The sequence below is a fragment of the Eurosta solidaginis genome, chromosome 3, assembly GCF_040869045.1.
Source record: "Eurosta solidaginis isolate ZX-2024a chromosome 3, ASM4086904v1, whole genome shotgun sequence".
Lineage (NCBI taxonomy): Eukaryota > Metazoa > Arthropoda > Insecta > Diptera > Tephritidae > Eurosta > Eurosta solidaginis.
In genome coordinates this window covers 8,207,187-8,229,021 of record NC_090321.1, presented here as the reverse complement: position 1 = coordinate 8,229,021, position 21,835 = coordinate 8,207,187, and the positions used below count along the sequence as shown (strand labels likewise).

General features: G+C 33.3%; 1 protein-coding gene across 7 annotated transcripts in view; it reads left to right on the top strand.

Moving 5' to 3' along the window:
• Cbp53E (Calbindin 53E) overlaps positions 1–21,826 on the top strand; it is a 262,990-nt gene extending 241,164 nt beyond the window's left edge. For all 7 annotated transcript variants that reach the window (XM_067770606.1, XM_067770610.1, XM_067770604.1 and 4 more), the window contains 3 exons: positions 7,978–8,034; positions 13,621–13,692; positions 13,999–21,826. In XM_067770606.1, coding sequence (XP_067626707.1) covers positions 7,978–8,034; positions 13,621–13,692; positions 13,999–14,145 — 276 coding nt within the window. In that variant the 3' untranslated portion in view covers positions 14,146–21,826. The remainder of the gene's footprint in view (positions 1–7,977; positions 8,035–13,620; positions 13,693–13,998) is intronic.
• The last annotated feature ends 9 nt before the right edge of the window (positions 21,827–21,835 follow it).

Here is a 21,835-nt window from a genome sequence, read left to right as displayed (position 1 = left end):
AAACGAAAAGCGTAACGTGTTACAATTGCAAAGAAGGTGGACATATCGCGCGAAATTGTCCGAAATCGAAACAGAATCGTAAATGTAAAGACTGTAATAAACTTCATCCAAATAATGAAGCAGAAAATTGCGGGAAAAAAGCAGTTGTTGTCAAGCGTTCTCAGTTACAAGAATCAACAAATTTTTGTCAAAAACCAGTCATTGTAAATGGTAAGTCATTATTAGCTTTCGTAGACACTGGAAGTGAATGTAGTATGATCCAGCGATCAGCTGTAGAAAAGTTGAAAATCCAAATATATCCATGCGCTGCAGAAATAGTAGGTATATGCGGTGGAAAACGTACATTAAAGAATAAGGTCAACGTATGCATGACAGTTGATGAGATAAATTTAAAAGTCAATTTATTTGTGGTCAGTGACGATATTTTAACGACGGACGTACTTTTGGGCCAAGATATTTTTAAAAATGACGGCATGGTAGCAGAAATAAAAGCGGACAACTTTACATTTTCTACGCAGGTGAAAAAGGTAGTCGTGGAAAATCCAGTAACGAGTTTTAGTAACATTAATTGTAGTATAGACGACGAGAATTCAAATTTGCAGGCGTTATTGGAAGATAATAGAGGCGTTTTTGCAGAAAAGCTTTGTGACATTGGCTTAACTAATGCGACGAAAATGAGAATTGAACTGACAACGAATACACCGATTGCTCAAAAACCATACAGGGTTCCTGAGCCGAAAAAGCATCTTGTAACAGAAATGATTAATGAGCTTTTGTCATGCGACATAATTAGCCCATCGAAATCAGAATACGCAAGTCCAATTATTTTGGTTAAGAAGAAAAACGGTGGTGAACGCCTCTGCGTTGACTACAGGCGACTAAACCAGTTTACAACTAAAGAAATTTATCCTACACCAAACATAGAAGAAAGGCTGAGCGAAGCCTTGAGATACAAATATTTTTCAGTCTTAGATTTAAATAGTGGTTACTATCAGGTACCAATCGAAGAAGAGTGTCGAAAATACACTGCGTTCATAACAACAGACGGTTTAATTGAATTTAAGCGAATGCCATTCGGGCTTAGAAATGCGCCGGCGGTATTCCAGCGTTTAATGCAAAACATTAAAGATAGGACTCAACCTGGTGACATGATTCACTATATGGATGATATATTGGTTGGTAGTAATAATATATCCGAGATGTACGAAAAGTTGACTAGAGTATTTGAAGCTTTACGCCAACTTAATCTTACTTTAAATATCAACAAATGCGAATTTATGAAGCAGACAATAGAATTTTTAGGACATGAACTTCACCCCGGTGGTGTAAGTCCAGGCAATATAAAGACGGCGGCTGTAAATAATTTTTCAGTGCCAAAATCCGTAACCGATATAAGACGTTTTCTAGGTCTTAGCGGATATTTTAGACGCTTCGTGCCAAGGTACTCGATTATAAGCGAGCCATTGCGTGAATTATTACGCAAAGATCAACAGTTTAAATGGACTGATAGGCAAGAGAAAGCATTTTTGATGTTGAAGACAGCATTAACATCGAAGCCAGTGATGGCAGGTTATCGCGTTGAAGCAGATCATCAAATACATACTGATGCCAGTTCTGTTGGCATTGCAGGCGTGCTCTTACAGCGAGAAGGTAGTGACTGGAAACCAGTTGCGTATTATAGCAGATCCACAACAGATAGCGAACGTAGTTTTCACAGCTATGAACTCGAAGTTTTAGCAGTGGTTAGTAGTCTAGAGCGTTTTAGATATTACGTCCAAGGTAAAGAAATTGTAGTGGTGACTGATTGTAATGCAGTTACTACAGCAATGCAGAAGCGTGAGTTGATACCAAGAATTGCACGTTGGTGGCTACGTATCCAGGACTTTATTGTTAAGTTAGAACATCGACCAGGCAAAAGGATGGAACATGTTGATTTCCTAAGCAGAACACCAAACGAAAAAAGCATAGATATAGATACAGCATCCTTAAAAATTTCAAAAACAACAATAGAAATGGGAGATTGGATGTACAGTATGCAACAGCAAGACAATAATATTCGTTCTATTATTGAGAAACTAGAAAGCGGTGACAAAATTACAAATGAAGAATATAAGCTCGAAAATGGGCGGGTTTACCGAAAACAGAAAGGTGATAAATTATGGTTAGTACCAAAATCAATGCGTTACAAAATCATAGCTAGCGTACATGAGAAAGTTAAACACCTTAGCACGGAGAAAACTTTAGAAGAAACACAGAAATACTTTTGGTTTCCACGTATGCGAAATTTCATAAAATCTTTTATACAATCATGCGTCGAGTGTGCGTACAATAAGCAGCGGGGTGGTAAAACAGAAGGGGCGTACCATTACGATGAAATCGATCCTGTACCATTTAAAACAATACATATTGATCATCTTGGACCTTTTCCCCGTAGTAAAAAGGGAAACGAACATATTATAGTTTTAGTGGATTCATTTACAAAATATACGGTAGTACGAGCAGTTAAGAGTACTGCAACCCGACATGTATTGACACTATTGAATGAGGTGAGCAGTTATTTTGGAGTGCCTACACGTATCGTAACAGATCGAGGGACAGCATTCACATCAAATGACTTTAAGAATTATTGTAACAATCACGACATCAAGCAGATTTTAAACGCAGTTCGAACTCCACGGGCAAATGGACATGCCGAGCGTACAAATCGAACTATTATGGGTATGTTACTTCCATCAACTGAAAACGACAAAAACTGGGATGAACAAATTCAAAGTATACAGTGGGCTATTAACACGATGAAGAATAAAACAACACAGCGAACATCCCAAGAACTTTTATTCAGTTATAAGCCTAGAGATATTTTACAAAACAAATTGATATTAGCATTACATGAAGATAAAACTATTAACAACGACGAGATGAAAGAGATACAAACAGATGCCGTGCATCGAATAAATCAGCAAAGGGAGAAAGCAAAATCTAAATTCGACGAAAGACATCGTAAACCAACACAGTACAACGTCGGCGATCTTGTTCTCGCCGAAAATGAACAGGTGAGCACAGGTGGTTCTCGCAAATTGGAGCCAATGTACAAAGGGCCGTTTTTGATAACAAAGGTTATAGGTAAAGACCGGTATCTCATTGAAGACATACCTGGATCGAAACGTAAGCAACGACATTATACTTCAATTTTTGCATCAGATAAGTTGAAGCCATGGTGTAGTTTACCCAATTTTGATGGTTTTGACAACGACGGCGACGGAGCCGAGGGCGACTCCAGTTATCAGGATTGGCCGAATGTAAGGTCATCCTAAGAATACGAGCAATATAATATAAAGGCAACCTAATCTATGGTCAATATAATACAACGGTTAGGCTGACCCTACCTTAGTAATTAATCCTACGAAATACATCATCTCTGCACATGAACGGAATAATAATCAATTGGCAACCCTTACTCAATGTCAGCGACAAAAGAGCAGTTTAGATTTGAACAACGCGCCGTGAACAACGTCGGTTCGGCAACGGGCAGAGAAATCATTCTAATACTCATTTTACTTTCAATAAATTAAACCATTTAATTAATTTCATTTAAACACACATATTTTCCTATATTTAACTTTAAACTTTAATAAACATGAATTGTTAGTTATAATGTGCTAATGTGCATAAATCGGCAGCGTTTTTATTTAATCGGAATCCAGAAAATCCTGACAACCCGAAAGAGCTTGAATAAAGACTCTTTCACTAGTAAAATCAACAAATCGGTTCTGTTGTTCTTGACTTAACGGAGATTCGGTGAAATTGATCGAATTATGGTTAATTCGACCGAGTTCTTTGTCAAGCGAACAAATTAGAGATATTGTCGCTCTTGAGTTAACAAAATTCAGTAAAATTGACAGATTCCTAATCAATCTAACAGATTTTTTTGTTAACACAACTGATCTCACTGGTCGTTTCAACAGCGATCAACAGTCAATACGTGAGCAAATTTCAAAGAGAATTTTACGCTCACTGCGCTCTCTACTTTGTACTTATGTATGCTGTGTACTATATGTACATATTTACGTATGTATATGGCGGCCGCCGTGGTGCGATGGTAGCATGCTCCGCCTACCACACCGAAGACCCTGGGTTCACACCACGGGCAAAGCAACATAAAAATTTTAGAAATAAGATTTTTCAATTAGAAGAAATTTTTCCTAAGCGGGGTCGCCCCTCGAGACTGTTCGGCAAGCACTCCGTGTGTATTTCTGCCATGCAAAGATTTCAGTGAAAACTCACCTGCCTTGCAAATTCCGCAACATATGTATTTTCGTACAAAGCTGTCGCAACATCTTGTTTTTGTTCATTTGACTACTAAAAAAAGTTTATTCAACATCTTGTTGCGATGGATAAAAATTGACAGAAATTTCGGTTGAAATTACCCGTATTTCGGTTGATTTTACCAGTCTTTTTCTTTCAGTGTATTAACTTGCAGATGCTTGTGTGCTCCAAAGCTCCAGTTTTTTTTTATAATTATATTCTGTCCGTGAAGACTATAATATACCTCATTTTGATATGGAACTCCTCAATTCGTTATTGCTTTATTTAGGGTGGATAAAGTTTGGTAGTTCATTACTAAGAATGAATGCAACATAATTTTGCTTTCTTATCATTTAATTTTTTATTCTTTAGTTTCTCACAAATTCGTTTGCACACTTCTTTCTTCATTTTATTGCGGAATACAAATTCGTAATTTAATACATAAAATAATAATTCCATTAAAATAACTCACACTTTCGCTCAGCTGCCATTCACAAACAACCACTTTCGCAATACTTCAGGCACTGCTGCCATCAGTAATTATGCATATGAAGTGAGTGACAAATTTAAATACGCATAAAGCGCATTTCACATAATTAAAAGCATATAAATGTGTAAAAAGAGCATTACTAAGTTAGTAAATGGGATTTAGTTGGCATGAAATGTTATGTTAACAGCAAATGAAAGCGAGAAGAGCAATCTGAGGAATGTTTACATGTTTGAAGTTTTTTTGTTTATTTTTTATTTAACAATATATGTGACCCGACCTATGAAAAGGTGGCTTATGACTCAAAAAAGAAATTGCGAGAAACAGCAGTTAAATATAAGCAATGCATTTCTTCAGTTTCTTAGTAGTAGTAATTTTTTTCGAGCCATAAGCCACATTTTCATGGGCCGGGTCACATATGTATTTATCTATTTGTAGCAAACACGCACAGAAGTACTTAACAGATCTCATATGGGATTTAGAATCCTCACTTTTGGTATAGTGCTGACGAATTACTTTTTGTGACTCGATCAGGATGTCAACCCCTCAAACGTTCTCGGAGCGCTCATAATGTAGGAATCCGACATGACATCGAAATATGTGAAAAATATGAGCCTCAGAAATATGATCCCACTGAAGTCCTTTAAGATTCCAATTTGAGCAACGGAAAATTATAAAAATTATTATAAAATTATACGCAGCTTAGGAATTGAAATTCAAAAATTTTCATTTCAGACATTTTATTTTATAATAGAATAAAAATTCTATAACATTTTTAATATTTTTTTCAACCGAGTTGAATTAGCTCATTGCTTTTGCTAAAACACATGATTGTATCATGGCTATAACCTTCCTTGCTGTTCCTGTAATATTTGGGATAGACGCCTTTATTGTAGCTGGATATTCCTGTTTTATTTTACCAGTGTAAGTATTTTGGATTTTTTCTGATTGTAAGATCACCGTAATTGCTTGGTTAGCCTGTCGAATCCCCAGTCACCAACTAGCGCTGGCAATACTGATATCGGCATGTCCTACTTATGGAAAAAAGTATGGTAATACTGTTATCTTTTTCTATTGTAACGAATTTTGGAAAATTCCTGATTATTCTGCACCTTCTGTTATAGTTCGCATCGCTGAACTGTCGAATCAATAACTCAAATATTCAGTATAGCAAAATGTTATTTATTTACATTCTACTGTGGTAGTAGTATTTCACAATACTCCCTCCCGTACTTCACTTAAAGGCTGTTAAAATCGAATTGATTCCATATCAGCTTTCATCGTAACGCAATCCTTCCACCCATCTTTATTCCACTTCTAGATTAAATTTTGACGTCGAATATGCCTTTCCCAAAGACGGTCTTGTCTTGAATACTATAATACTTTGCTTCTTGTTACCTGACGCTAACCGCTCAGCTCTTTTTAAATATTAATTCTATTTAAGTTTATGTCCATTGGAAAAATTTCTGTTTAACATTCCTACATTTTCGGGAGAAACCAAATACGGCAATTCAAAATCGGGACTAAAACAAACAACTTCTGCAGGATGGGTTTGACGTTTAGTTGAATTTGTGTTTCTTATTACAAAGGAAACCTCACCGGCCTAGCTTTAAATCCAGGCACGTATTACGTGTTACGATAAGTGACTGAAAAACATTTTCACTCAAGCGATAACTATGCAACTGTCAAACTACTTCTAAAAATTATAAAAAGTTATGGATCTAACGAGTAATATTTGTTGCTAATTCGCATATGCCATTAAACCGATCCACCATTTTAGAGCTATTGTGATTTAAAAAATTAGTTAAGATTAGGGATCGTAACACGTAATACGGCCGCCGATTTGGCACTTTGTTAAAACCGGAATTGGGCGAAAGTAGCACCGCACGCCGAAAATTCAGTTGAATAAATTCCAAATTCAGAGAGAACCTCATTGTGCCATTTTTTTATCCTTTTTTTCAGTAGCATGGGATCCAAATATGGTAGAAGGATCATTGTCGCCGAAAATTAAAAAAAAAAAAACTTTTTTCATTCGATCGAACAAAAGTATAGCGAAAACAAAATGTAAAATATTAGTTGAAGCCTTTCCTGATCTTAAGCGAATATGCGAATAAAATTATATTATTCCAATTTCATTCCAACGTTTCGCTATGTTTTTTTTTTTTTTTAATAATACTATCGTTCATTTTTATATGTGTAACATTTAATTGTTTTTCAACAATTTTTGTAGCGACGATTGAAAGTAGCTTCAAGTACAGACTTTAAAGCGTAAAGGAATCGTAGTTACATGAAATATCTTGTACGCGTCTATTACGCTAAGCCTCATGTGCATCCAGCCTTAAGCTGGAGTCATTGGTGCCGTATGTGGTATCGCTGTATCCGTATCCCTAACGTAATCAGCTGTTTATCGTTACGAAGGTAAACCAAAACCCAATTGGTTGGCTACGATACGGTTACGACCTTAGCGGCACCAATAATCGATTGCACTGATTCTCATAAGGTTGGTCGAATCAGCTGTTAAAAGGTTACCGATACGGTTACTGATAAAGCACCAATGTCTCCAGCTTTAGTGGATCATTACACATATCTGAAATGGAAACTAAATGTTAGTGAAGAACTCAGCTTGAATCGGATTCTTATTGAAGCTGAGTAATCTTCCTTGGAAAATCTTAAAACTAGGGACTACTAAAAATTATCGGAAACTTTTGTTAAGATATTATTACAAAAAGCTTAAGAATAAACATAAAAGTGAGTTAAGCAAAAGCCCATCGTCCCTAAATCCAACATCATTTCAAGTTATGTATATTCCAAACATTTCTAACATTCAGTCAGCAGCTCTTACATTCTTCGAGTAAACACTAAAACATATCAAACAAAGTTTCTATATCTAAACTTTAACAACTTGGTTGAATTTTTTCTTGTTACGCATTTAAAACTTGTATCCATAATATAATGCAAATACAAATAAAAAATAGAAACTCATTGTATATATGTTCTTTCTTTTCTTTTTATATGTCAACTCTCTGTCGTATAACTTGTCGCCCTGCATCATAACGACGCTAACTGCTTTGCTGCTCGACACCAACTTTATTCTAATTTGGCCTGCATTCAACTCTATGCAAATCGGCAACGTCGCTCGTGTGCTTTTACAACATCATATCCCTGTACAATTGCATCATATTTAGGGCGCTGCTAAGCTGACAAAAGAGGATATCGAAAAAGTTTTCTCACTGTATGATCGGGTAAGTTCCATTACATAAACTTTAACAGCAAAGTTAGGAAAGAGAAATTGCATACAAATAATGTTTCTTCGACTTTTGTCAGTTTTTTTGAACTTACATCTCATTATATGAAAAAACGAGGAGTTTTACAATATCACACAGATTTTTTCTTTGCTTTTTGTTGTACATTACAGATTTTTTGCTTACATTTCGTCTATGTTATGTCACAATTCAAGTTTGTGCATGAAACACCTGGGGTGGCTTTCCGTAATTCGATATAGAACAAAAACGAGTATCAAATAATATTTATTTATTTATTTATAACATTAGCTTATAACATAAATCTTATAGGCTAATTGTGTTAGGAGCTATAACAACAAGGCTTTAAGCTCGATATTTGAATTAAATCTTTTATGAACATTAATTTGATTTATAACTTAGGTTTTGTGGTATAGTTTGGTTCTTTTAAGAAAATTGGTAATTAGGGTGATTGAGTCTGGGCGAGGATCTTGGAGGTGTGATATAGGGTTTGTGTTTGCGAAGAGTTGTGTTCTACAATTCGCGTACAAAATAAATAAATAATAGTTTTTGCGTTCCGGAACACAAAATCTCGTCGCGTCGTATCGAACGTTCGCTACAATCTGTTCGATAGCACCTTAGGTGTCGAATTGCTTTTCGTAAACTAGTTCGCGATTATTTGAGGAATAATTTTAAGCTAAGGAGTCAGCAAACAAACGCTTTTCCCTATTGAAATTATTTTGATGATTCCAATATACCTTCGAAACACTTTTTGATACACGAGAAAAATGTACTCAAATTGAAATACGTAAGCCCAAACTATGTCGTCGAGCGTTCGATATCGAATTAAAGTATCGAGTTGACGAGTGTCGACTATCGAATTATGGAAAGCCACCCCTGTATAAAGCCGCTATGTGTTGTTAAAGCGCAGTTCAAAACTTAACCCGGGCGATTCAAAGAAATAATCCATCACGCGATATCTCTAGTTTGCTTCTAGCGATAAAAATACACGCTTTAAACTAAGATTTTATTTACAAATAATGTTTCACCAACAGATCCGACTTTATGAATCCTGCTACATGGTGCAAAAGCAAGGACAGTGCCATGAAACGATATGGCCCTGTGAGTTTTCAAGATGAAAGTTGTGCGTGAGATTTCCGGCCTCATTTGCGTTGACCAAATCAAAAATTACGTCGTGAATCACTTTGAGGTTGAATTAAGGCCCATTTAAAATACCGCAAATTCTGAGTGTGGTCACCTTGAAGATTAATCGGTCCCAAGCACCGTATTGAGTGTTTAAACCAGAGGTTAACCCTGCCACTTTAGTTGCTTTTAGTAAGATGAGCTTTGAAAATTTTTGTTATCGAACAAAGTATATAGGTTTAACTCTAATCAACTTTAACTGAAGTTTAAACTGGTAAAAACTAGGCTTAATAAAATTGCGTGCTGTTTGGAGTATTTTTCCTTCTTTATCCTTGAATATGATTGAATAGCAAACATTAATGCCTGACCAATCTGTCAATCTCTCCTTCAAGATATTTGACGCATTCTACTATGCTTATCTTACTATATTTAAATTTTAAATGAAATGACTGATATGAAGGCAACGTAAATTCGTATGAAAGGAAACAAAAAAGCTTTGCCTCTGTGCTCGTATTAATTTTTTTTTTCTTTTCTTAGTAATAGCCGCATCACAATGAACTTTTTTAATCACCAACACGCCACAATCAAGCAAAATTCACTTCATAATTTTCAGACGAAATTTCTCACTATACAAGAAAAATAACTCCTAACATATTTGGTCGTACGGTGGTGCTTGGTTTTTTCGCACGAAAACCTTTAGAACGCATACATGCGCATATCTATTTTATAGGTGTTTTTAAATTCGAAAGGAATGATATTGTACTCCAGCAATATAGGAGCATTTTATATATGTGAGGCTTCTTCCGTTATCCACTTTTATACGTCAGTAACTAAGCTAAGTGTGAATATATTTTATTGTAACGAATTTACTGCAACTCCCCTTTATGTGCAACCTTCTGCTAACGTTCGAATCACTAAACTGTTGAATAAATAACTCCACTATTCAATAGTGCATAATGGCCTTTATTGAAGTACTTCAGAATAACACTATTATGCTCGCCAGATAGCGTCTTAAATCAAACTGATAGTCGTGCCTCTACTGTTGCTGCCTTTTATACTGTCTGATTTTCTCGTTGCATATTTCTAGGCGCCTCTATTTCCAGAACTTGCTAGTTAGTCACCAGCTATAAACTATGTTTATAGCTTCTCATATGCGCGTGTATATGTGAGTGACACTTCCACAGATAATATCCTACTTTTGGGAGCATCTCAGATAAGATATATGCATGTGTATGTGCGTTGCTTCTCCGCTGCATGTATGTACATATGTGTAGACATAATGATGGAATTATTGATGTGCATACAAGTCACTGCTTAGCATCGGCTTCGCATCGGCTTAGAGATGGTAGTATCCCTTAGTGCTGCTAATAATCGTTACAATATGAAATAAATTGGTATGTAAATTAATGAGATATGTCTGTGCTTGGCAAACATTTTATAAAACTTCTTGTAAAAAAAGTTGGAGAAGTGTATAAAAATTTGCATAATATTAGTTCCAACTACACTTACTGACATTATTCTCCATTCAAATGTAAACTTTAAACAAACGTATACTACATATTTTACAAAATAATGGACAATGCTTGTGAATGTCAATCAATCACTTCACTCGATGTGGTAAACTCATTGACCCAGAAAAAATTGGTTAAGAATAAAAAAGAATATAGAGGTATATAATTGTGATATCCGTATCGTTGACTGGTACAACGGGGTACCTTACGTACTACGAAATCAGAACTTTTCTGCCAGACAGCTACGAGATTTTTCAAATTTTTGCAAATAATTTTACAGGATCCAATTACATTCTTTAATCAAATTAAAGTATAGGGCTGTGTTAAGGGAACGTATATCGTAATTTGGAGTCAGTTGAATCAAGCAGCGCATTATGGGAACTCTCGGGTCTGTGTTTTCATGAAGCATACAGCTCAGACATTCGGGTTAAGGCATTTTAAAGATTTTTTTCTCGTAGGCGCTGTAAAACTTTCTTTTTGAATTCGAAGTATCTCACTGTATCAAAATTAATTTTCACAAATCTATATCCGCTGAATTAAGAATCGAATTGTCCTTATTGTGGTTTAATTTATGCAATGTATTTCATCACACATTTCAGACCACACTTCATTGATTTAGTAATACAAATTGATTCATCTAACTATTTTGTATGTGTTTAACTCTTATTTCGTTTATTATTTTTCCCTGCAGATTTAAAATTATTTTCATTTTCCATTGCACATTTTTCATCTAAAATAAGAAACCACAAAATCCAACACCTCTCATTCAAGGTTAACTGGAAATAAGTACACAGTGAGTACTACGTATACTATGATAAAACGGTAACTAAAAAAAATAACAGTAAATTTGCAATTTGTGAAGTTTGTGTAAAAAAAGTCTATGCACAATAGCAACGCTCAGCGGAAATCTTTTTTGCATATCTACGTTGTCTGCGTAGAGCTATTTTTGTCAAGCTATGCCTCACCATTTGATAGCTTCTGCATTCGCTTCCTCCACATCACATGGGCCCCTACATTGTACATATTCCGCTTCTGAATGGTGTTACTTTATATTAGCTTTAGTACGGTCAATTGTTTTGCCATTACAACAATATGTACGGTACACTGAGCACCAAAGTCATTGTGGGAGCCAGCACAATGTTTGGTTTGTATGTAGGATGCTTTATTGTAGGTATGTGCGGCCAACAATAAAATTACTCAAAATACACTCCGTTTTTGTTGAATGGGGTAAATGGTTTTTCAGTCCTGTTTTTATTGAAAAGTAAAGTAACACGATTCACACACAACCCAAGCAATCACACAAATAACAAAAAGATTCAGCCAACCCTGATACTTTAACCTCACCTCATTAAGCAGTTTAATAGATTTTTATCCAGGTTTTTGCCGTCGCAGTCTATGAAATTTTATTACCAAATCGTTCATATTTCTTAAATATCAATGAAATACCAACAGCATTATGGCTAGGATTAATAAAATACATCGTTGTTGGGGTAATGCGCATGGGTACTTTTTACGAAGGCAGCAAAAGAGGTTGCAAGTATTTTTGTTTTAGGTTACGTTTGCTCACTATCCTTAAGGTGCAAAGATAAACAAATTTTTTGGTGTTCCAACTCTAGAGCAAGCAACATATAGCACCGTTTAACAAGATTTTCTTATACTAAATATTTTTTGAACAACTTGCTTTACTAGTTACTGGGGCTTAGTTCAACCTAAACTGAATAAAATATCTTACAAATCATCCGAAGACGCGTCCATTCTTTGGCAGCAATAGGCCAGAAATTTAAAACGGCGGCTAAAGGTCACAACCCAAAAAAAAAAAAAAAACAAAGCTTGACGACAGCTTAAGCCAAGCATTGGCTCCTTGATTACTTTGAACGCGGCAGCTGCAAATGTAAATTATAGAAACATTTTAAAAAATATATTAATGATATTAAAATAAGGTCTACAAGATTGACAAAAAGGACGCCATGCTCTGTCGATTGCCCAAAATAGAATTACGTTAAATATGGCGACAGCGGCATTTGTGATTGATTGTCGTGCTGCTATGTCGCGCCCAAAATAACGACCCTCATAAGAACATGTGTAAAAATAATTTGACAGATGTCGCTGTGTAGCCGCCGTCATGAATGTAATCAGGCTTAAAATCTGAAATTAAAAAATCTTCTATAAAACTGAACCTACTGTGCGAATCTTATTTTTAAATAAGTAATATTGAAAATGTGGTTTTCCTACCATCGGTTTATGTTTCTCATCTTTAATCTAGTGATTTCACTTTCGATTAAAGTTTCTTACCTTCAATTAAATGATTTTGTTTTCAAAATAAGGGTATTCATATAATGTAAAAATATTTTGTAATGGCGTATATCCCTTATATGAACAGTGTTTCCTTCCGGTGGTGAAATGGTCGCCCTTAAGTTGGAAGACAAAACTTCCAAAAATATCTAAGTTGGTTTTATATTATGCTACATTTAGGTTGAACTGGCCTGTCCGTAACTGAATGAGTCCGTAGTGCGTGCTACATTCAAATGTTACATTTGAAAATCAGTTTTTATAAAATGCTCAAAGTTCACTTGTTATTCCTGCTACAAAATTTACTGAAGCTTCGATTAGCAGATATACCGTGAAATGGCGACATATTTTGTTTGAAAGGTGATCTCCGTACTTAAGTGTTTCGACGGAGTACCAATAATGCATTTAAAGCACAAATAATTTGAAAAAAACTATAAAAAATTATTATTACAATATTAGTAATATTATGAAATTGCTTAAGTGACACTCACCACTTTCCCTCTTTACTTAAACAGCACTATCTCGATTTTCATTTGTTGGCAATTTGTCAAAAGAACTTCAATTTCTTATACAAATACAGTTTTGCTGATTCTTTGTATACTTTCTACGTATGCAGCTATATTCTTATATTTCGCTTTACTTACAGGATAACAGCGGTTCGATAGAAAACGAGGAACTTAAAGGTTTCCTTAAAGACTTGTTGGAATTAGTAAAGAAGGTATGAGGGAAGAGTAGTATAACATACATAAGAAAGTATTCAGATTTTCTAAGGCACGGGTTTTCGGTGCGAGATTAAGCAACAAATAAAATTGACTAGGCTTCTAGCATTAAATATTGACCGTTTGAACTGACATTATCAATCAAATTTTGAATAAAAGGCCAAATTATCAAAATAAAACGCCAAGCAACTCTAACTGCAGTTTGAATAAAGCACTGAGAAACTGGGCCTTAGTTCTCGATAACAATTTTAGCTCTATTTTAAAATACTTATTTTTCTCCTGTTTTACTCTACTCACAAATGCAGGATGACTATGACGCCCAAGATCTGAAAGCCTTCGAGGAGACTATATTGCGTGGTGTGGGCTATGATAAGGATGGTAAAATTTCGCGGAAGGAACTCACGATGATTCTGCTGACTTTGGCCAAAATGCCACCAGAGGATGATCAATAAGGTGCGCGATATGGTAATAGTAGTAAAGGCAACCAAAAATAATTTGTAAAACTATATCTAAATTTTGAATGTTGCTTAAAAATATAATACTCAATCTTAACTAGTGAAAAAAACTATAAAAGTTGAATTTGAGTAAGCAAAACTGTTTAAGCTGCTGTGGAATAGCAAAAGTAGTCAAAGGAATAAAGTAAGCGCAAGAGTTTTAGGAAAATTGAGCTAATAAATTAAGCAAAAAAACTATTTAAAAACACACAATTAATAAAGTAATGCTATTTTAATAAGAAAAGTATAATTTGTAAAGTAAAAAACAGAATAATCATGAGATGCAAACATATTTTAAATTGAAAAAACTGAATATAAAATTTTGAAAAAAAAGCCGTCAAGTTAAATAGAATTTATAAACGGAACTTAAATCCACTCTTTGAGATAAAACTGAAACTCAGCCGCACATGTCAACGCTCATTACATAATGAGAAAATTAGTAAAAAGTCCGAGTGAAAGCACCAAAACCATACATATACATACTATATAAGATAATAGCAAGAATAAAATATTCATCGAGGGAAATTAATTACTTTAAAATGCTGCCTATGTAAAGCAGTCAATGATTATAATAAATTATAAAGTGAAAAACGTCAAAAACGTATTAAAATGAAAACAAATTTGAGATATTAAAATTTTAACTAACCACTAATTAGGTGTCAAATTTTGTAGGCTTAAGTAATAATAATTGAATAATGAAAACAAAAAGTATTTGTATATTTAAACTTTAAATATTTATGAACGTAAAACTTTAAATTAAATAATCAGTTTAGTAGGTTTTTTGCTATTTTTTTTTTAATTCTATGCCCTATTCAGCTTCAAATTGGCGTACGTTTTATTAAATTCAAGCCTCTTCTCAAATAATCGGCGCTACTGAAAGGCCGAGGAAGTCAAATTTTACTTCTCCTTTTTAAAACAATTTTTAAGAAAACATGTTTTTCATAAATGAGGATTATATGTTTCTTAAACAAATTTTAGTACTTTGGCTTTTGGAAATACAAATAAAAAAAACTCTGGCATCACGTGCAAATGCTGACTTTAATTTCTGCAATAACTATTTATTTGGAAACCACACATTACTCCCCTATCGAATTATAATCACAATAGACCTATGACTACTATCACTAAATTAAAAAATAACTAAGCATATTACGAGAAAAATAGGTAAGCTATAAACGTATTCTAGCATAGAATCATAAAATAGCAACATCGATTTTATTGGAAACAGAAGAAAAGCAAAAGATTTTATTATATTTGCAATACGATTTATATATATGTATTTACTTAAATGTGTATTAGTTTATATATAAATATTTTGTAATTCATATAGATAAAATACATTATGTATATGTGAGTAACGAATTTTTTAGATATGTATGTATGTTAGTTTGCTAAAAGAATATATAAATAAATGTGACTTAAATATTTAAAAAACAAAATTTTTCAAAATTATATTTTCGAAATGTAGTTTAATTTTATTCAACTTCTCTATAAGTGTGCATATTTTAGTGGAAATCCCACTAGCGCATTTCGAGCATGTGTTTTAGTTTTACCTTAAAAAAGTTGAAGTTCAAATTCAAATAAAGTTTGGAACTTACCTTAACTTTCGTTTCCTTAGAAGGCTAAAATCGAGTTTAGAATTGGTGTGGGCTTTGATATAAAAAAAAAAAATAGGAATGCAAAGTTTTACCTAAACATGAGTTTGGTCTTGTTATCCTCCGCTCGACATCAGTTTCTGGTATAATTGCCAATTTGGCTATAAACTACTCGTGGAAACTGCTGTCTATAACTCGGGTATAGTACTCATATAATTGCACGTTATTTAACCATAATGTTCTTGCGGGGTGCATTTTAGTAAGGAAATGTGAAAAATGTGATCCACAAAATGCGTTCCAAAAAGTTTTTATGATTAGATCGCTTTTGCAGGCCAAACGCGCTTAAATGACTACATTCGGAAATGCGATTTCTATTAGAAAATACGTTATATTTTGAATTTTTAATCAAAAATGACGCGGTTGAAGAAAAACAGTATTGGCTTTTTCTATAGATTTTCCATAAAATCTCTAAGTTTAAAGGCAAAGTTTATTTAAGGTATTTTATTAAGCGTCATCAATATAAAGCTTGTCAAAAAAAATCGTTAAATTTCAAAAAACTAGGTATATTAATCTTGGATAAGTCCAGTTACCGAATAAACAAAGCTTTTAGTTTGCATTTCCCTTTAACAATTCAACTCATCAAAAGCGTATACTTAGTTGAAGTTGCGTTGATTTTTTTTCTTTCTGTTATATATTAAAATACTTAACTTTGTTTTATTGCACGCTTTGTTTAGTTACTAAGTGTGTACTTAATATGCCGACGAGAAAGGATCTGCGAAACCACAAAAATGCAAAACTTTACTTATATAAAACAGCACACATACAAACATACGCTGCTATGCCCAGTAAACTTTCATTTAGCTGTTAATGAGATGATGATAATTAGAGTATCAAAAGTAAATCAATACTAGAAATTATGTCAAACTTTAATAAAGTGATGTTTCATGAGGTAAACGCACGAATCGTACAAATAAAAAGTGGCAACTTAGCAGTTGTGTCGAAAGTAGTTGTTGACAGGTCATTGATGACCTTATTACCTGACAAATGTGTTGTACAAGTATAAATAGTATACATGTATTAAGAGACAAAAGCTAATATATGCACGCCTACGTCAAGTATTCAGCTGATTATACTCACTCAATCATCATCAGTAAATATAAGTTAGTAGTTGAGGACACTCGCATATTTAGTGCAATGGTCGGGAATTTTATGCAACTTCTACTGGATGGTAGACCGACTGATTGACTAACTATACGTAAACAACTTCATTCGTTTGAGTGGTAGAAATACAATGATTCTACTGATGCGGTTACCACCGCTGCACGGTGGGGTATTTGATCAATCTAGCTGGCCAAAACTAAAACAGCAGTTATTTCTGTTAAAGAAGTAGTTGTCTCACTTCATTGTTATGAAAGGAAATATTTGACAGTAATTTCACGATGTTCCGCGCAGAATAACTATGGATAGAGCCCCCCGTTTCGGAGGGACCCGGAGTCATTTTTTGGCATTACATGAGATATATATGTATGTCAATATAGGTAACAAAGAGATGGTATTTTACTCCGAATTTCTATTGATACTTTTAAGTAGGGCTGCCACTTAGGGTTGCCACCTCACCTTCTTTTATATATTTCTTTGTATATCCACTACCATCTCGGAAACGGCTTAGTCGATTTGAATCAAATTTGGTACATGGATATAGTATTACATTTTACAGTCTCTTACAAAATTGGTCACCACTCAAAAAATCGCGGGTATGCGCAGCCGTTTTTGTTATTAAACTTTGAAACAAACACAAGCTCATGTACATTGTGAATGATAACTAAGTGTGATATCTTATCTGTCAACTGCCTGACAGGATGTTCAATATGGCTACTTTTTAGCGTTTTGACAGGGTGTTCAATATGGCGGCGCCTATCTTCAGCGGGTGATAGAAAGAGATATAGAATGAGACAGGGATAGTCAATTATAAATCAGGTGAACCAACACTTTGGAATTTTGACGTCTATGCAGAAGATATCACACTTAGTTATCATTCACAATGCTTATGTATTGCCAAATAATGACATGATATGCCATGAAAAAAAGATATATCTTTTTGCTTGAAAGGTTTTTAAAAAATTTAATATTAAAAGGTAGTAGTATTACAAGTAGAATAAATCAGTTAAAACATACGGTATAAAAAATCTAACATATGAATTAAAAACACATTTACCTGTCGTAAACGAAAACGTAACTAGATTTGATGAAGGCTAAACAAGAGAACAAGTATTTAGGTTAGAATGGTATATTGCTTTTTAATCCTAAAATACATCGAACTGCAGACAATTTTTATACAACTTTAGATGTACGCGGTTAGCTGATTTGACGTTGCAGGTGGGTTTTGGGGTATGTATACTATTCAGTGGTCATCTAGGAAAACCAGAGAGTATATTCAAAAAAAAATTGGAATACTTTGAAAAATCGATTTTTGGCCAGCTAGATTGAACAAATACCCCACCGTGCGCTGTTTAAAAGTATGTTACAATTCAACTGATGCAAAAGGTAAAGGTTTATGAGGAGGTCAACTATAAAGCATTAAAGAGCGCACAAGTGATGTAAAAAAAAATTATGATGCGCTCAACCTCTTGACCACATTTGAATCTTCTGTTTCGCGATATTTAGTACTATTCGAGGTTGAATAATATAAGTAGATAAATTTGTAGTTGAAGAGTTAGACAGCAAATGTAATATAAGAAAAGAATGACGATTCAAAACGAAGATCAACACAATATTTATATAAACTTAGATGAATATTTGCATCCTCTAACCAAATCCAAACACTATTAAAACTTGACAAGGAAATTTCATAGTGATGTATTATTATTAAATTTCGAATCTCCTCAAAGTCCTAGAGGATCTATTTATTAGTAAATATGTTATTGTTAGAGCGAGTGTTTAATGTGTAATATTTTACTTGGTTTCATGGAAAGTGAGAACAGCTGGTGATTTTGTTTGACAGTTTTTACAAGGGAAAATACTTGTTTTACAACAATTTCCGAGTTAATCACAACTCTTCCGAAAACAATTTGATTTCACTGAAGTTGAGGGGGTTTTCACACTCAGAGAAGTGTGCATATTTATTTATAAAGCGAGACTAAGATTATATATACTAAAATTTGCCTAAATCAACATTGATATATATTTACTGTTATCACAAGCATTAAAGCTATCATTACGAAAAAAATCGAATGAGCGAGAGAAAGCTACCTTAAAGTAATTTTAAATTACAATACAACATACTAAGACAGCAAGCAATTTTATAAAAGAATATATATAAAATGTAATTTAAACTCTTTGAATTTTCATGCAAGTCCATAAATATTGATGATATACAGTTAAACTAAAAAATAATATACAATGAACATACAGTTATTTAATGCAAACACAATCTAGTTAAATTTACAAAAAATTGATACTGTAATAAAACAGGTTATGAAGTGAATTGATATGCATACATATATATGGGGTATTCCATCCCATTTCGACCAATTTTGAACCCGACCCCTTTAGAATTAGATGAAAGTTTTTCTTCCTTTTCTAGCTTACGAAAGACGTTTTTCAGAATTTTTTCAAATTTTTTCATCCAACTCAAAAAAAGTTATGAATTTTAAAATGCCGTTTTTGTTTTCAAAATGCTATAACTTTTTCAAAAATTTACCGTTTGGGATCTTTTTTTTGTTTAAATTTGTTTTTAAATATACTTTTCGGAAAAAATACCAAAAAATGTTTAAAGTTTTTTTTTTTTTTTTCAATTAAATAAAAAAAAAAATCGGCCCACTCCGGGATTAGTGGGGGAATTGATTGAAGTTTTTTATGAGAAAAAAAATGGCGAAATTCAAAAAATCTCGAAAAACTGAAAAATTACAAAAAACAACTTTAAAAATTTTTTTGTATTTTTTCCGAAAAGTACATTTAAAAACAAATTTAAAAAAAAAGATCCCAGACGGTCAATTTTTGAAAAAGTTATAGCATTTTGAAAATAAAAACGGCGTTTTTTTAAAATTCATAACTTTTTTTGAGTTGGATGAAAAAATTTGAAAAAATTCTGAAAAACGTCTTTCGTAAGCTAGAAAAAGAAGAAAAACTTTCAGCCAATTCTAAAGGAGTCGGGTTCAAAATTGGTCGAAATGGGATGGACTACCCCAAATAAATAATTTTTCTTAAAAAATGTATCATTTGGGCAAAACTGTTGGTGACTGGTAAATTTCTGGATCACAATGACCTAATTATTTCTATATTCATTGCCGCATAGTCATAGTCAAAATAAAATAGGTTTTAAATTTCGTTACAGGGGCTGCTTTCCATAATTCTATATCGAACAAAAACGAGTATCAAGTAATCCTTTTTGCGTTCCGTAACACAAAATCTCGTCGCGTCTTATCGAACGTTCGATAACACCTTAGGTGTTGAATTGTTTTTCGTAAGTTAGAGTTTTTAATGTTTTTGCGATTATTTGAGGAACAATTTTAAGCTAAGGAGTCAGCAAAGAAACGCTTTTCCCTATTGACATTATTTTAATAATTCCAATATACTTTCGAAACACGCTTTGATACACGAGAAAAATGTACTCAAATTGAAATACGTAAACCAAAACTGTGTCGTCGAGCGCTCGATATCGAATTAAAGTATCGAGCTAAAGAGTGTCGACTATCGAATTATGGAAAGCCACCCCAGCTTTTTTACATAATTTTCTATCAGTCTTCTGCCAAAAAGGCTGTAACTAAATTTAAAACCTATTTTATTTTGACTATGACTGTGCGCCATTATGTTCGGGTAATATGGTAACCAGAAATTGGCAGGACAGCCCAAATGATCACGACTAACTAAAATTTACCAGAACTTAACTAGCAGCCATAAAAATGAAAACGAAATAAAATATTTAATGCAGATAAGTTTCAAAGAAATAATAAAAAAAATATTTTTACGATAAACTCAGCTTAAACTCTTAAGTATGTATAGTTTTTCCAATCTAAAACTTTATTATAATCTTTATCTGAAAAGCCTATACCTTTAGGAACATGGGCCGTATTTACAATTAGAACAAAGTACCTAGTTACTTAAGTTGATTTTTTTGTCATGATTTCAGTTGAGCTATCTGCAAAAAAAGCCTTTCAATCCGTTTCTGGTACTGGATTCTGTACGTATGAGTTTTAAAATGTACATATTTCTCTCATACAAACTATGTCAAAAATATGGTACATATTAAAGTTCACCTTACTGAATCCTGTCGCTGCTTTGAACGCTCGTCTGCTTCCGTACCCAAAGAAAACTTAAAAAATATTTATAAAACGAGAGACGAATTATATTTCTATTTTTGTTGAAAGCGAGTAAATAACGTTACCTGTTAAATAAGCTTTCTTCCAAGTAGTTATTTCTTTTTACATGCCATAAATGTGAGAATAAGCCATAAAATAGGCAAAAAGTAGAATTATAATTTTACCTTATATTGAGCTTCGTGTGAAAAATGCGAAAAATATGTCAGGTTAGCACGTTTTTTGGGTGTCGCTTGTAGAAATGTATACATAATTAAAAACTAAACATTCAATATTCTTAGAATCTGTATACTTTTTGAATATTTTATTTGGATTACTCTTGTATTATTAATTAAACATCTAATTATGAAAATGTAACTTTAAAACTTATATAGTTTACTTAATAAAAATCTGACAAAAAATAGCGTATTATGTAATTTTTCAGAATTGATGAGAGAAACTATACAAAAAAAAGTTATCAAAACGCTGGGTAACGTTGGTAAAACCAAATGATCGTTTTAAAAATAAAAATGTAAGAACTAACCCTAATCTATTCTATAATAAATTCAAATTTGTGCTAAAAGGATGACCAGAAATTAAACAGAACTCGATTAGGTACTCAAAAATTTGCTGAAATTATAAATGTGCTAAACCATATATGCCACAATTGATGAAATATATAATATGATTCAAATGTAAACGAAATAAACTAAAAACGAATAAATGAAAATAACCAAAACTAAACAATAATGGTTGCTA